This window comes from Nicotiana tomentosiformis, chromosome 1, assembly GCF_000390325.3.
Source record: "Nicotiana tomentosiformis chromosome 1, ASM39032v3, whole genome shotgun sequence".
NCBI classification, from domain to species: domain Eukaryota; kingdom Viridiplantae; phylum Streptophyta; class Magnoliopsida; order Solanales; family Solanaceae; genus Nicotiana; species Nicotiana tomentosiformis.
Genome location: NC_090812.1, coordinates 66,649,715 through 66,665,342, shown reverse-complemented (window position 1 = coordinate 66,665,342; position 15,628 = coordinate 66,649,715). Strand labels below are relative to the sequence as shown.

Here is a 15,628-nt window from a genome sequence, read left to right as displayed (position 1 = left end):
ATGGTTAAATGGATCAAAACCCCAGTGTTAAGTGTCAAGCTCAATAGCAATGGGAGTTGTGTAGAAGGAAAATGTGGAGGAGAAGGGATTATCAGAGATTACCAGGGATTCACCATCTTTGCCTACTCCATGCAACTAGGACCGGGCACCAGCAATATAGCAGAAGCCGCAGCTTTGCTTTTTGGTCTAAAATGGTGCGCACATAGTCGACATGATATTGTGTAGCGGGAAACTGATTCTTTACTGCTTGCCAAATGCATAGCTCGGGAATGGAAGTCCCCTTGGAAAATTGAAAAGTACGTTAGGGAAATTCAAAAGCTAGTTGAAGAACATGGATTCACTATCTTTCACTGCTATAGAGAGGCAAATAAGCCGGCGGACAAACTAGCAGCTATCAGCCATTTCAGAAAGGGGACCCATATTTTCAACTCTTTCTTTGATCTACCTAATCAAGTCAAAGGCCTTGTAAATAGGACAGATGCAGGGTCAAACAGACAAAAACATCCATCTTTATATATGATCCACCATGAACTTTTTTGTCAACTTGAGAATCTTGAGTCTTCTGAAGCATACTTTTGGTTAGGACAAACTCTAGTAGTTTCTTCTCGATGATCATGTATAAAGTTTGGGATGCCAAACTCAAATCGTAACTCTTTGCACATCAATGATCAATGGAACTACCCTTTGAATTTTTTATTTTTTTTTTAAAAAGGCGTATGACGAATGCAAACACTTGGTACTGTACATATAGTGTAAGCCTCTTCAATTTCCTGTGTGAATTAAGAAGAAAATCCTTTTATTACGCTACTTTTAATCCAACCAATATTGTAATAAGATTTGACCCTTGAGAATATACAACATTGTAATTCAGCTTTTCATTCTCAAAGCACGCTTAAGGATATATTAAAATTAACGTCGCTCTTTCTAGATTATCCACCAAAAATTTATGTGCATGTGTAATCAAGAAGTAATTGAACCATATACGTAACCGGAGTATTATATACAATATCTGGAGTATGCAAAAGTATTGAAACAACCAATAATATAAAATTACACAAAAAACGTAATGGAGTAGTTTTATAGGGGTCTTGGTTTCTCTCCCTATTTTCAACTTTGACAATTAATGTCGATTAACTCTACGATATATATAGACGAACACGAAGAAGAAGAAAACAACAGCAATGCAAAAAGAGAAAAATAAATCTGATTCGGGACCCAAAGCAGGGCATGGTAATTATTCAATCACAACATAATCTGAACTTAATATTAAGAAAGCATAGTAACCAGTAATACAGTGTTAGCACATAATATGCACTTTAAATTATTGTAAGGAGTAAAATTTAATTAATCGTAAAACTTCAACTAATCATTTTACTTCAACCTCTCTCACGTATTTTATAAACCAGCCATGCTATAACTTTTCCAGCCAAAAGGTAGGATATTTGTTTTCATATTCCATGTATTGGTTGAGATATGATGAAGTCGTAGACATCACTTGACAGCATAATTAATACCAGTGTCATCATATTATAAAAATGATTTCGTAAAAAAACTTTAAAAAAGGCATTGAACCCTTAACTATTACTAGTAATTAAAACACCTAGCGAATCCTCAATCCCATAGATCAAGAATAGAACATGAAAAGAAAAAGGAAAGCAGATTCTTGAAGTATCATGCACCGCCATATTAATAAACTCAGAGAAGAGAGAACAATAGAAACAAATGCAGAAGGCAGAATTAAGCACTGGCTTGTGAGCTATGTATATACTATTTTATTTGAACAAATTAAATAAACGCAAACTATAGATTGATTGGATAACATAATAAATTTCACAGATGAGAAAAGGGACCGGAAGAGTCATTAATACATCTACATGTCCATAACTACGAAAGAAGAAGGAAGAAAAAGAATAAACTACATATATATATATAATGAAGAAAAATGAAGAGAACTACAAATTAAGAGATAAGACAATTAATCTAAGGCTGCTTATGCCTCTGGGTATAGATATAATCAAGGTGAGCCTCTAGCGTTCTTCTCATCAAACATTCTTCTTCTCCTAGACCTTCACATCTATCGTCCACTTCTACTTTCGCTGTTGCCTTATCCTATAACCACAAGTAATTAGGTAATCAGTTAAATATATGAATATCTAAATTTAGTGGTGAAACCAGGAATTTTAACAACGCCATTCAAAAGAATATTGTAGGAATGCCATACGTAGAATTTGAAACTACAATACGACCATTATACTAGAAGCTTCCTTATATTGACGAGGGATTCAACCATTTATTTATAAAAAAAATTATTATTCATTCAATTAAACTTCTTTTTTAGAAGCTAATTAACAAATTTTGAAATATAGGGATTGCAAACAATAATAATAAACATACCTTACTATGCTCCATCGGAGTAACGTCGTGATAAGGCGTACCCATCGGCCGGGAAGAAGCGCAAGTTAGCGTGAGAAGGAGGAGGAATGATATCATGCAAAAGGAGTTAAGCTTAGCCATATTTATTTCTTCGTCTCCTTTCTCGATCTATAGCCTTCTGTGTATATATATGTTGATCGCAAAAGTGATGGATTTATAGAGTGGAGAACCAAGAAAGCAGGGAAAAGTGCTGTATATAAAGAGCTGTATATAGTAATTTCTAAATATATAATTCTATAATTATCTCTCTTTTTCTTATTTTTTTAAAAAAGAAGAAAATTACGGAGGGATGACGAAAAGCTAGGAAAAAGGGTGGCCAACGTTTGTGGATATTTCAAAGAAGACTTCTAGAGAAAGTAATGGACGTGTTGTATTGTACTGTTATAAAAATGGGATAAGGTCAACGAACAATGAAGCACGGGGTTGACCTCTTCCACAACCCGACATTTGGTCTACGTCGTCAAATTAAGGTTCTCCCTCTATTGAGATAAGAAGACTTAAATAATGTTTTTTTATAAGAATGATTAATGAAAGGATACATTTCTACAGTATCTTCGGTTTTAAATATTAGTCGTTTTAACAAATTAAATTTATTTTAAATATTTGATATTTCTAAAAATCAAAAAGTAATTTATGGTTTCTTTTCAAATCTATTCTTACTTCTTTTGATTCATGTAGTGTTAATTAAGTGATACATTTAAGAAAATGTAAATGACATTTAAGATTAAGGCTATAAGCAACTTTTTATATGTGCAAAAACCTTTAAATTAAATTATATAGATCAAAGAAGTGGAGTATTAATTTTGCATTTATCGTCACAAATGAGCAGAGGAGTAGCATATTAGGTATCCAAAATCTTAGTTGCCTTAGATCGGCGATCATATTTACTAGTACTAGTAATTTAATCATATTCACTCTTACATACACTTTAAATGTAACCTGGACCTTGATTATATTACAATAGGATAAATTCATAAAATTGATGAGAATCTTGTATGATGAATTAACATATACGTACACATAATCCTTTTAAGCTATATATAAATATAATTAGGATGTTAAAAAGAACTTTTCATTAGGCTATCAAGACAGGAAATGGTGAATTGAAGACACAATGATGGAGCAGAAGTGAATGGTCAACATGGGCCGTGAAAGGGAACCAACGAGCAGGGGCAAATTTAAAGGGTCCCGGATTTAAGGCAACATTAACTTTTGTTTAAACTTCATATATTTAATAAAATTTAATTAATATTATTTTATTTTATTAGTGTCGCTATAATATTTCACAAATTTTAAAGCGAAATTTACATAACTGTCACAGTTTAAAAAAAATATAACAAATTCTTAGCATGAAATCCAATATTATAGTTGTGACAGAAAAATATTTATATTTGTAGCACACAGTTCCATTAAAATAGAAATATTAATTATTAATCCCTAAACATAAGCAATTTGAATGGAAAGTCAACAATTCTTTGTACAAAAATCATGCCTTTTTTTTCTTTATCTATTAGCTTTCCTTCTTTTTCTTCATTTTCTTAATTTTATTTTCTGCCGAAACCAATATATTTTCTAAATTTATTCAATTCGTTTTCTTTTTAATTATCTTTCTTAAGCTTTCTATTTCTTCTTTCTTCCTTTCTTAACATAAAGATCTTACTTCGATAATAATATATGTTAATATATACAAAATGTATATATAAAAAATATACATTGAATTAACACATATAAAATATACAAAAAATATACATAAAAATACATATTCAATTAAGATGACACTTAGACATGTGAAATATACATAAAAAATATATCTTAAATTTAATTAAGATGGAATATAAATATACAAAAAATAATATATATATATATATATATATATATATATATATATATATATAAATGGCACTTGACATATAAAATATATTTGAAATATACATTAAAAATACATCTTAAAATAAGATGGCACTTCACAAATAAATATACATAAAACTACACTTTGAATTAAAGTGATACTTGATATACAAAGTATAAAAGACGTATAAATCAATACATCTTGAATTTAGGTGACATTCACATATACATCAGATTTTAAAAAATAGAGTGAAGAAGATGAATATTGGAAAGGGAGAATGGAGATGGACAAAAAAAGTACTTCTCGTGATTAGTGAGTCAGTTAACTTATTAAATATTGAGCTTAATTTTTATAATATGCTAATGAAAAAAAGTATTATTTATGAAATAAACAATAAATGATGCTATTTTTTTAAATAACAGTGAAAAAAGATTAAACGCGTAAAAAACTCAATTTTTAAATCGTGATTGTGAACGAGACACATTCAACATGCATATAAATATGAGTTGATTACTATATATGGAAGGACTGCGGAGGTGATTTAATTAAGCTAATTAGCACGCTCCACGATGCATGCATCATCACTGCGTTATGATTAAATCTACCATGCGCCTATCCACCAGCTGCCCAAGACCACATACACATACACACTAAAAATATATTTTAATGAAGGGATCGAAACTAATAAAAAGATTTGTTCGTGCCTCAACTATTAGACAATTTTTATTTTTTTTATAACTTCTTACTAGCAAATGTATTATGTATTCTTTGCACACTTAAATTTAGACAAATGATAACGAGCATTTCTCTCTCTATATGTATAATAATACTTTTTTTTTTTTATATTATGTATTTTAATTTGACTGGACACTAAGTTTAGAAGAAAAAAAATTCATCGAATCCTATGGTCATAAAAGAAAGAGGTGTGTAATATACCAAAATGTACTTGAATGTGTGGTTTGAAATATGTTACGTGGAATGTTGAAGTTAAAAAGTTATTAAATATGAAAATAATATTCTTTTTATAACAGACTAAAAAAAAGTAAGATATATTAATTAGTGGATGTCCCAGACCTCACAGTTTGGGATAATACGAGTATATTGTTATTGTTGTTGTGATTAATTAGTGGATGTGTGTACGTATTATTCAAAACATATTAAGTTATATGGAGTTCAAATCGAGGACACGGATCTATAAAGAAAATCGTCTCCTGATCATTATTGCTCCATGTATGCTGGATTAGCACTCTCCAATATCATCATAAGGCTCTAGCCTTTTTCAACATGATCGATGCAGCATCGATCTTTTCATTTCATTTTTAGGTTTAAATAGAAAAGTAAAAACAAAAGCAAACCAAGAAAAAGCAAAAGCATAATAATTTTGTTTTATTGTCGTGAGTTAGATTTGGAATTTTTTTAGCTTTGACATAGTACTTCGATAACTGTACGCCGAGTCCAAAATATAATCCTAACAATTATCTCTTTAAAAAAAACAATTAATTAAGACCAAAAAAGAGCTTAGTTTTCAGAAAGAAAGCATGAGAGCAATTATCTCTATACTAGAAGGTTGTTGGAAGAATAGTAAAGTGGGAGAAAAGATCACATGATGAAAAAGCGTAAGAGTAGGGTTGACCTTTCGGCAATGAATTGAATACAGAAAAGAAGGAAAAAAGAAAAAGTAAAGAAGGTTCATAAGCATTGAACTTTGACAATTAATTTTGGAGGCGGGGATCGACTTGGGGGAGAAACTTGAAAGAACCTTCTGTGGTCTATATATCTTTGATTTTTACATCATTTTATTTTATGGCAATTCTACTATACCATTTAAAGAAAATTACTCCTTTTTAGTCTTTCTATTAATAGAAAATTTTCCATTTCCCTTTCCTTTGTCACGAGATTTACTACTTTGATAAAAGGCTATCACCACAAGGGTTTTGATCATTGGCCACCATTCACGATTTAGTTTTAAAACTTGGAAAAAATATTTTTTGAAAGTTAATGTTGTGTTTGGACATGTATTTTACTTAAAAAAAAATTATGAATGGAAGAAAAAATTTCACCCAAAAATTGGTCCAAAGACATAATAATCTCAACTTCACTTAACTGAACTAGGTCATATGATTTGGAATATGTTTGAGTATTGAGATTTTGATGATTAACAAAGTTTGTTCAGATGCAATCTTCGAAGAACCAGGTCCTCAACGTAGCTGCTTAACTGCTCTAAGAACCAGCTCCTCAAGGTAAAGGACCAGCTCCTAATGGTTGATGACTTTACGTCTTTAATTTGCAAGACAATAACTTTATCTCAAAGTTACCCAGATCCGAGTTTGGTGGAAGAAGGTTGTTAGACATGATAAGGGTTGTTGACCAAGAAGATACGAATAAATAAGTGAGAGACAAGAGTCCCAAGACTTGTGGAGTCCTTGGAACAGTATGAGTCATATCAAATGAGAAGCTCACTACGCATGGGACTCCTAGAAGATCTTGGAGTCCAGGTATTTAAATACTATCCATCTGGACTGCTGAGATTATCCATTTACACATCAACTGAAGAACTATATTTTGCACACTCTCGAGTATCAGTGTTGTATTTTTCTTGAGTCAGTCTAGTGAATATGTGTTAGGAATTTGAGTTGTAATCAAAGTGTCACAAACAATTAGTGAGTTGGAGTGAGTGTTTGCTTTACAGGTTAGAGTAATTTGTAAATCAAATAGTCGTAGTAAGAGTACTGGAGAATATTGAATTGCGGTCTTGTAATCGATACGTTTTGGCTCATTGTTCTAGTGGAGTTGAAGCTGAAAATCCTACGCAGTATTTCGTGGTTTTTGCACCTTTTGAGCCGAGTGATTTTTCACATAAAATCACTGTGTTTACTTTACTGCTTATTTTACTTCACGTTTAAGGAATACGGTAAAGAACCAAGTTCTTTAATAATTCATAAGGGCACTCAAACTAACATAATAAACGTAACAGTGCTTATAGAACAAGGGAAGAATTATTTAAGCTTATTCCATAAGTAAAATTCATGCCTGGGATTAGGCAAGACTCTTCCCAATTGAGATAACTAATATTGGTTGAAATTTTGGAAGTAACCCAACTTAAACCTTTCTTGTCTACATAACTTACTTACAAATATATTAACTTAACGAATTAGATGTTTTACCATTTTATTGATCAAGGACACTTTTTATAATTGGACTTTGGCTCAGCCACTGTACATTAATTTAGTCGTTAGAAGAAAATCCTAAGGCAGTCAATATAGAAAAATATTAGTAGTAGTTGACACAAATACAATTTAAGAACCTTCCTGTTAGCATGTTGCTTTCAGCACATTGACAAGCATTAGTTTTAGCAATTATTTTAAACGTTTCTTCAGCTGTGTAAGTGTGTTCAGTATTTGTGTCAAACAAAATTCAAGAACGTAACTGCCCTTTGTTTTTCTCGTCAAAAGGCTCTAGATTGTATAATTACATTCTATAGAAATACAAATAATAGACGTCAAACTATAAGTCAAATCCTCCTAAGGTGTTTCTAGATAAAAAATAAAATAAAATAAAAAATTCCTCCCAAGGTTTTGAAGTCAGTACACCTAAATGAGGCCAATAGGAAAATTTCCCACGGATTAGTACATCAAAATGGGCAAAAAATAAACAACAAAAGTCTCCAAACCAACATGCTAATACCACGTACAGAAAGACAATGTTTCTTTTTTCCTTCTCTGAATGAGGTTATGACAACAAACAAACTATCGAGTAAATTTTATGGGTGGTCATTTAACTTTTGTTCATTACCCAAACGTCACTTTTCTTTCTTTTGTTACGTAAAAATCATTCAACTTTGTGTTCATTACCCAAAAGTCACATTTCTTTCTTTTGTTACACAAAAATTATTTTACTATGCTCTAGTTATCACAATAATCACTTTGACCAGATTTTACAAACCTTTCACCTGAAAAGTCTATTATGTCCTCCCATTTATGTAATATATTCGTACATTTAATTTTTTCTTGATATTAATTTTCAAGATATATAAGTAGCATTATTAAATTTGTCAGTAACATTACCGTGCACAAATCTCTAGTTCACGTTCTTAATCATGATTAACGAAGTATGTTTAATAAAAATTAAAAAATCAAAGCTCATTAATTTATCAGCTAATCCATACCCATTAATTTAATAAATAAAATACCCATATCTAGCCAAATGACACATTAGATTAATACTTTCAAATAAATAATATTAACAGATAAAGCTTTAAAAAACTTAATATTAAACACAAATATCTTTGAAACTTTTTAAAAATTTTATTAACTATAAAAATATCATTTGTTAAACAAATATGTTTTTATTATTTTAAATAAATATTAAAAAATAAATATTTTTTTATCATTTTTATATTTAAAATTGTTCATGTTTGAATATGATTAAACAAATTGAGTGTCATGAAAAAAATTAAATGTATGGATATATTATAAAAATAATAAATAAAATAATTTAAAATTATTTTAATTATAAGTAAAATACCTAGGTAAAAATATATTATATAGTATATAATTTAGAAGGTGTTACATAAATGAGAGGAATAATGTCAAGGACATAATAGACTTTTCAAGTAAAAGTATTATAAAATCTGGCCAAGGTGACTTTTGCGATAAATAGCGCAAAGTAAAATAATTTTTGTGTAACAAAAAAAAGAAAAATAACTTTTGGGTAATGAACACAAAGTTGAATGATTTTTACGTAACAAAAAGAAGAAAAATGATTTTTGCGTAATGAACACAAAATTGAATGACCACCCATAAAATTTAATCTAATTGTCTTGTAGATGCAAAACATGAGGCAATTACAAGAGAATACAACAAATCTATAGCAACCAATTAGGAAATACTTTAAACATTAAGACTTGAAGAAATGGGACATTGGCACCCTAAAATTCCTTTTTTTCTTGAGAAATTAACTTGAATAGCCGCCCATCAAAACTAATAGCCGGCAGATGTATATATTATATATAACTAGTCTATAATATATGTATATTGAGTAGGGCCTGTAAATATTTTTGACTGAGTGGTCAAAGGTGTAACCTGCCCTGATAATGGGGGCAGGACCAATTACACAGTGGTGAAACATTTTTTTTATTTTTCTCAAAGGTGAAACTTAGAATAGCAACATGTGAATTCAGCCCCCTGAAACTATTGCTAGTCAAGCTCAATTTAAGCCACCTTCCCTTTCTCTGTTCCTTATATATCATGAATCTGAATGTCACAAACTCTATCTATCTATCCAAATTTCTGCTTACTGCAGCTCTTTTTCTCATCCAAAATTTCAACAATTTCTGCAGCTTCTTTTCACTACCTTCGAGATTTGGACATTCAGCTATTAACAGAAAGATGCACGTACAGTAATGTTTACTATACACAAAAGTTAGTGTTCCACTTTTGCATCTTCAAGACTAGAAAATGATTACATTTTACATTCAGAGTTGAACTGCTTGTAACTGCAGCAGCATAGGTGTGTGTAAAGTATAATAAATAGAGTGGACTAATTGAACACAACATTTTTCACACAAGACATGGATATACATGTGAAACCACCAAAATTTCAACAGATAATAAAATCCAAACCCATGCGTTGAAAGAATATAAATGTTAAACCCATCAAATTTAAATCCGGAATCCGCCTGTGTGAGTAATTAAGAACCTTTTAGCCTCGATATATTCATGTCATGGGAGAAAGTGCATGAAAAGGAGGTCATGTATGTAATATCAACAATTAAAGATTTAACAATCTCACAGACGATGCAGAAAGATCACCAAGCAGTAATATCACAAGAATAAAGTTCTGAAACACTTCAAGGCCTCTGAAATTAAGTCTAAATAAGCTCGTAAGCCACCACAGACTTTCCAATCTCAATTTCACAAGCTTAAGAAGAGGAAATGTTTTGGAGTCTCATAACAAAGCACCAGTATGCTGCCATGTGTGTTTCTAGTACACATTGCAGTGTTGAAAGCAAAACAAAATCACAAACTTAAAATCCAAGGATACCTTACAGATCGTTTTAACTCCGCAAACTGAGAGAACTACAGGTTACAGAAGTATTCCTTTATAGTCTTATTTGCATATAACACAACAACAAATTGTTCATATCAGTATTCTCAATGAATTCAGTTACTGAATGACACAAACATAATAAAACATTGAAATACATGGAAGAGGGTATACAGCTAAGCCCTGTATCAGTGTGACAGCTTTCATCTGTCTTCAACGAGCTTGCCACCGCATAGAACCAATTACTCTACTTTTTTCTGCTATCAACTTGGGATACAAATCATGAAAGTTACCTGCTTCCTGCTTTACAATAGGTCTGATATAGTGATTATTATTTTATGATTCATATCATGATGCAATTCCGATTATTGGGAAATGCAACCAGCATATCCAGATTAGGCATAGCTATGCCCAGAAATGTTTCAGAGAATATCAGAATATCTGACTCTACACAAAAACCACTTACATAATCAGTCAACAGGAAGCAGGATAGTTGGCTTGAAGACTTCAAGCATATGATCTCTGCTAATAGGTTATGCCTTTTCGCACCATTTCATTGAATAACTTCACTGGAAGGTATCAAAGCGTGCATCTAAACATTCAATTAGAGAGATAACACCTGATCTTAACAAAAAAATAGCACTTTACAATATATTTTCTATAAGTATACACAATTACAGATCACCGCGGAAGTATGGAGCACCAAAAAATGAGCTGGAGAATGTACCACCCAAATTGGGGAAAAGGGTTAGGAAACACATCAAGAAGAGTACACAACCCCAAGAAAACCTCTCATTTCCAAGGGGGGTGATCTCGTCTTGTGCAGGGGTCTCCTCTCCACCACGGAAGAAGGTTGCGAAGAGTCCCCACGCCAGACATAGTACGCTTCCGCTTAGACCACCTATCCCTAGCAACAGGGAAGTTGCAAAAGATAACAAAGCAGCAGTGCTCCTGCCAAACATAGCTTGTGCAATTCGCCCGCCCTCTAGTCTTCCGCATGGCAAGAGATTTAAAGAGGTCACAACCATCCCTGCAAAACAATGACCACATTGGGTGATGTAATGGAGAAAATTCCTTCTCACCATTATTTTTTGACAAAATTGGAAGTGTACATTTACTCTATGTAAAAATAGTGTAAGAGCATAATCGGGGTGTTTATTTCAAGACAGGGAATAGATACAAGTCAATCTGTTCCTCTTTTTCTCATATATGTCTTTTCCTTCTCCTAAAGGCTAAAAAGGAACAAACAGTTTTAATCCTTTACCTACGGGAAGTGAAAGTAACAGTAGTTAGGCTTCCTTGTGGAAAAGAGAAAAAAGGTGGACAGCCATACATAATAGCGAACAATCTTGCGAATTCACATCACAATTAGGTGACAGAAGCACCATAAAGCAGTGCCAGCGTCAGTTGACATGCTGCATTAAGAACTCATCAGGTATACATCTGGAAGTGAGACCACAATTTATTATGTCAGCATCCTATATTACCATGTTCTATGAGTTTATAAGGAAGATCAGTGATTATGCAGGAGTAAATGTCTATCCATGAATGACCTATCCAGATACTCAGCTTTTATGCAGGTGCACCACTTGAAAATTAAAACGAATGCTCTTTCCCAGTCCATTTTATTCCCCTTCTTCTGATTATCACCCTTGGAATAAAGGATTTCACTAAATTGAATGCTTTTTGTTTAGCTGGGAACGGTAAGAGGAGTTTTACAACAATGGAGGAACACGGGCATAACATAATCCAATGTTTTGAGGTCACGTCGTAAAACTACTTTATGAAGCAAAAAAATAATCAAATTTCAAGCAACTCACCTAAAAGTCCAGCAAAAGCAAGGGGATCAACTGGAACTCCCACACCTTCAACAGCATAAGGCAGCACATTCCCAAGATCATCAGTATATGGTCCAACAACATATTGAATGAAGGAGAACAAAGGATTATTATAGAAGAACTGAGGTCTTATGTACCTGAAAAAAAAAAGAGAACAATAAGCGGAACTAATAAAGAAAAGGTAGCGTAAGGAAAATGACATTCAAATTAATAAAATTCATACTGATGAGGTAAGGTGGGAAGGAGACATGTATGATATGCTTGAAAATTTCTCATTATGGCATATCAAATTTGCTCAAAATATTTACTTGGTAAGTCATGTCAATTTTGCAATCATTTTCTTTGTTAATTTTAATGTACACATAAAACATCACAAAGTTTGGGCCATCAAGCTGTTTGCGCATGTTAGTTATTCTATGGTAGCAAAAGATTTATATATGGGAAAGTTTCACCTCTGATAACTTAAATACACACAGTCATTCATACTAAGTTCATGCAGAGGCACACCAGAAAAGCCATTAAGCGCTCAAGAGAAAAAAAAAAAATTCACAACCACAGTTTCTAAATCATGTCGGTCAAAAAAAGCAAGGGGAAAAACCAAAATTTGCATTCCATATTGAAGTGTATATGAGACAGAAATTATTCTAGTGCAATGCACCATTAAAGGGGAGAACAAAAATAATCACTTACAGTGCATTGTCACCTCCATTAAAGCTTCCATCAGCGATAAAAGCAGCCATTGCAAGTATTAGCGATGTCAAGTATGCACTTGCTGTACGAGCAACTGGAATATCAAATAAAGCCTTCTTATTTGGTAGCAGGGACTCGTAGTTATTCATAACACCCAGGCAACCAGTCCAATTGGATGGAACAAGAAAAGATGGACTAAGTTTGACACCGTAGCGCGCAGCAGTTACTCTTGTGGTTACCTGCCATGCATGTAAGATAGCAATTATTAAGCAGAACACAGACATCAGAAGTTTGTGTTTGTCATGAAAATTAAAGCAATTACCCCATCATAGTATGAAGTCGCAAGGTCTACAAGCTCTGAACTATAAATATAAAAACTCCGAACTCCACATAACAAACACATCATGTCAATCCAATACTACGAAACGCACCAGATAACCTACACTTACTTGCTTGAGTGTATCTAAAGGTTAAAAATTAATTGATCTTTACATTGCACCAATAGCTGAGATGAGACTTTAGAATAAAATTTCATTTACATGGCAAAAAGATTTTCTTAGAAACCAAATATCACAAATGTTTGACATCAATAAGAAGCATACTTGTGATTTGATCTAAAGCTTTCATGAGATTTAGCCATCAATTCACACGTTTTAATGGAGAAATACAATGCATACCTCTGAAACTCCCAAAATGGTCAAGAAGCCACCAAAAAGAGGGGCAACGTTGGCCAAGTAATCATCAATCGTTGCATCAGGCTTAAGGAAGAAACCACTGGTCAAAGCTATAGTGCCAAAAGTTGTTACAGCCAAAGCTACCGCACTGATGTAACCCGAAGGAGTACTTAATTTGGTTGATTCAAATTGAAGATCCATTTCTGACTTGGGTTGTACCACACAAGCCTGAAAAGAAAAATCATCAAATATAGATGCCATTTTCAAATGTAACCAGACGAAAATACCTGACTTTAAACATCTGAAATAACACAAGGTAGCCTTTCCCTCACACAATTAAATGCATTTGACTACCAAAAAATACTGAAAGAAAGAAACTAGGAGCTTCAGTTACAAAAGATTGTAATTTTAACACCACGGCTACACCTTTCCTTTTTTCGTTTTTTATTATTGATTCTGGCTCTTCACCTACATCACTGTATTCATTCCTCAAGATATAACCTCTCTCACAATCAATCAAGAATGTTAAATTACAAGCGCACTATTGACTCTAGATACTGGTCAATAGTTGCAAGTTCCGGCTGAAAGCTTCACAGCTTCTTAAACCTAGTAAACATACTCAACTATCAATAATGTAGTCCACTCACGAAAAAGGCGAAAAAGGCATAGCGAAACACTCAAAATTATCTTTTTAAACATCTAAAGTATACCTGCTTTACAATATCATTTGTTTTTTCCTCCATAAACCACAAAACGACCTCCCTTCCTGCAGCATCCGATAACTTTTTCTCTAATTTGGGGATTACTTCATCAATAGGCCTCCTCAAGTTTCCAATGAAAATTCCTCCATCTCCAAATCTCCTCACATCAGTTGCGAAGAACGTATCAAAGCCAAAACAATTCCTTAGCTGCCATAGAAAATTTATACAAACACCAGATACACAGAGAATATGTCATTAAGAAAATCAAGTAGCTATCGACAAGTACAACATAACATCAAAGCAGAAACTGCTAACCATGTATACCTATCCAAAAATATTCTTAAAAATGTATAATGTGCACCGAACAAATTGACTTTAAATTATGGATTTAAGTCATATGCACTGACACTATAAAGATTCTTTAACACTATCTGTGAACTTTAACCTGCGATAGCAGGTTAGAATACCAATTAATGCTCATCTAGAGTTTGCATGTAATTAGCTAATAAATGACCTGATTGTGTAAATAATTTTTACACAGACAGTGCGTCAAACTTAAACTCTATATAAATTAGGCTGCGCCACTCTAAACTAACTGAGTTTAAATTGTGGATTCACCGATCTGCATAATCATTTAAACAGAAAATTACCTTGTTAAGATCAAGAGCTACAAAAGCCTCCTCTGCTTTCTCCAACCTTTCCTTCTCTCTGGACAAACTATCACGAACCAAATTCTTAAAGAACCCCACAAGTGGGTTGCTACTGGTTTCACTATCAAGCTCTTTCAGTTTCCTATCAGTTCTCTTTTTCTCAAGCTTTATAGCAGTCTCAATTGAGGGATTCCCCATAAACTTCTTGAATTCTTCATCAGTCTTCCAATCCATTTCTTGTTGTTTCTCTCTTTCTATTCTTTCAGACTCTGATTCAGACTCATGTTGAGAACCACTCTCATGATTCTTAGATGAATCATTTTCTTCTGAAGCTACAGCCACAGAAGAAGATGAACCCTCATCTTCTTTCTCAGCTTTAACAGAAAAAATCAATCTTTTTCTATTTGGAACATACAAATTCAATCCTTTTCTATTAGGAGCATAAAAATTCAATCTTTTTGGGTTGTAAGTGGAAAATAGGGAAAATGATAAGTGGGTCTTTCGGCAAATCGAGGAGTATTTGGAAATTGAAGAGCATGAAGTAGCACAAAGAGTAGCCATGGGAGGGTGATGAAGAATGTTCTGAACTGAAGAGGAAACAACGTGGAATCCATTTTAAGGATGAGCAGATTTCGACTGGACCATGTAAGGGAAATGTCTAGAAAGTTGGAGAACAAGTACAGGTACAATGCGTTCTATAGGTAGTGACAATGAAATTGAAGTGTTGAAACCCCACAGAGATATTGGA

The 15,628-nt window shown here is 32.7% G+C and overlaps 2 protein-coding genes and 1 long non-coding RNA gene across 3 annotated transcripts; 1 reads left to right on the top strand and 2 right to left on the bottom strand.

Moving 5' to 3' along the window:
* Window positions 1-612, top strand: LOC138906701 (uncharacterized). Its single transcript, XM_070196172.1, has 2 exons — window positions 1-184; window positions 263-612. The coding sequence occupies exons 1-2, from the start codon at window positions 1-3 to the stop codon at window positions 610-612; spliced, it is 534 nt and encodes a 177-aa protein (XP_070052273.1).
* A 1,287-nt stretch (window positions 613-1,899) lies between these two features.
* LOC138898143 (uncharacterized) lies at window positions 1,900-2,897 on the bottom strand. The gene is made up of 2 exons (XR_011410748.1): window positions 2,395-2,897; window positions 1,900-2,109 (listed from the first exon to the last, which is right to left on the bottom strand). It is a non-coding gene; the product is annotated as an uncharacterized lncRNA (long non-coding RNA).
* An 8,055-nt stretch (window positions 2,898-10,952) lies between these two features.
* LOC104109970 (probable zinc metallopeptidase EGY3, chloroplastic) lies at window positions 10,953-15,628 on the bottom strand. The gene is made up of 6 exons (XM_009619377.4): window positions 14,881-15,628; window positions 14,240-14,437; window positions 13,533-13,757; window positions 12,856-13,094; window positions 12,148-12,302; window positions 10,953-11,357 (listed from the first exon to the last, which is right to left on the bottom strand). The coding sequence occupies exons 1-6, from the start codon at window positions 15,439-15,441 to the stop codon at window positions 11,002-11,004; spliced, it is 1,734 nt and encodes a 577-aa protein (XP_009617672.1). The 5' UTR covers window positions 15,442-15,628; the 3' UTR covers window positions 10,953-11,001.

What these genes read in the sequence shown, in the direction of transcription:
- LOC138906701 (XM_070196172.1), top strand. Translation starts at nt 1, where the DNA reads ATGGTTAAATGGATCAAAACCCCAGTGTTAAGTGTCAAGCTCAATAGC. An exon ending in AGCCGCAGCTTTGCTTTTTG is followed by an intron (nt 185 to 262) that starts GTCTAAAATGGT and finishes CCAAATGCATAG; the next exon opens with CTCGGGAATGGAAGTCCCCT.
- LOC104109970 (XM_009619377.4), bottom strand. Translation starts at nt 15,441, where the DNA reads ATGGCTACTCTTTGTGCTACTTCATGCTCTTCAATTTCCAAATACTCC. An exon ending in TAGCTCTTGATCTTAACAAG is followed by an intron (nt 14,438 to 14,880) that starts GTAATTTTCTGT and finishes TTTCTATGGCAG; the next exon opens with CTAAGGAATTGTTTTGGCTT. An exon ending in CCATTTTGGGAGTTTCAGAG is followed by an intron (nt 13,095 to 13,532) that starts GTATGCATTGTA and finishes CATGCATGGCAG; the next exon opens with GTAACCACAAGAGTAACTGC.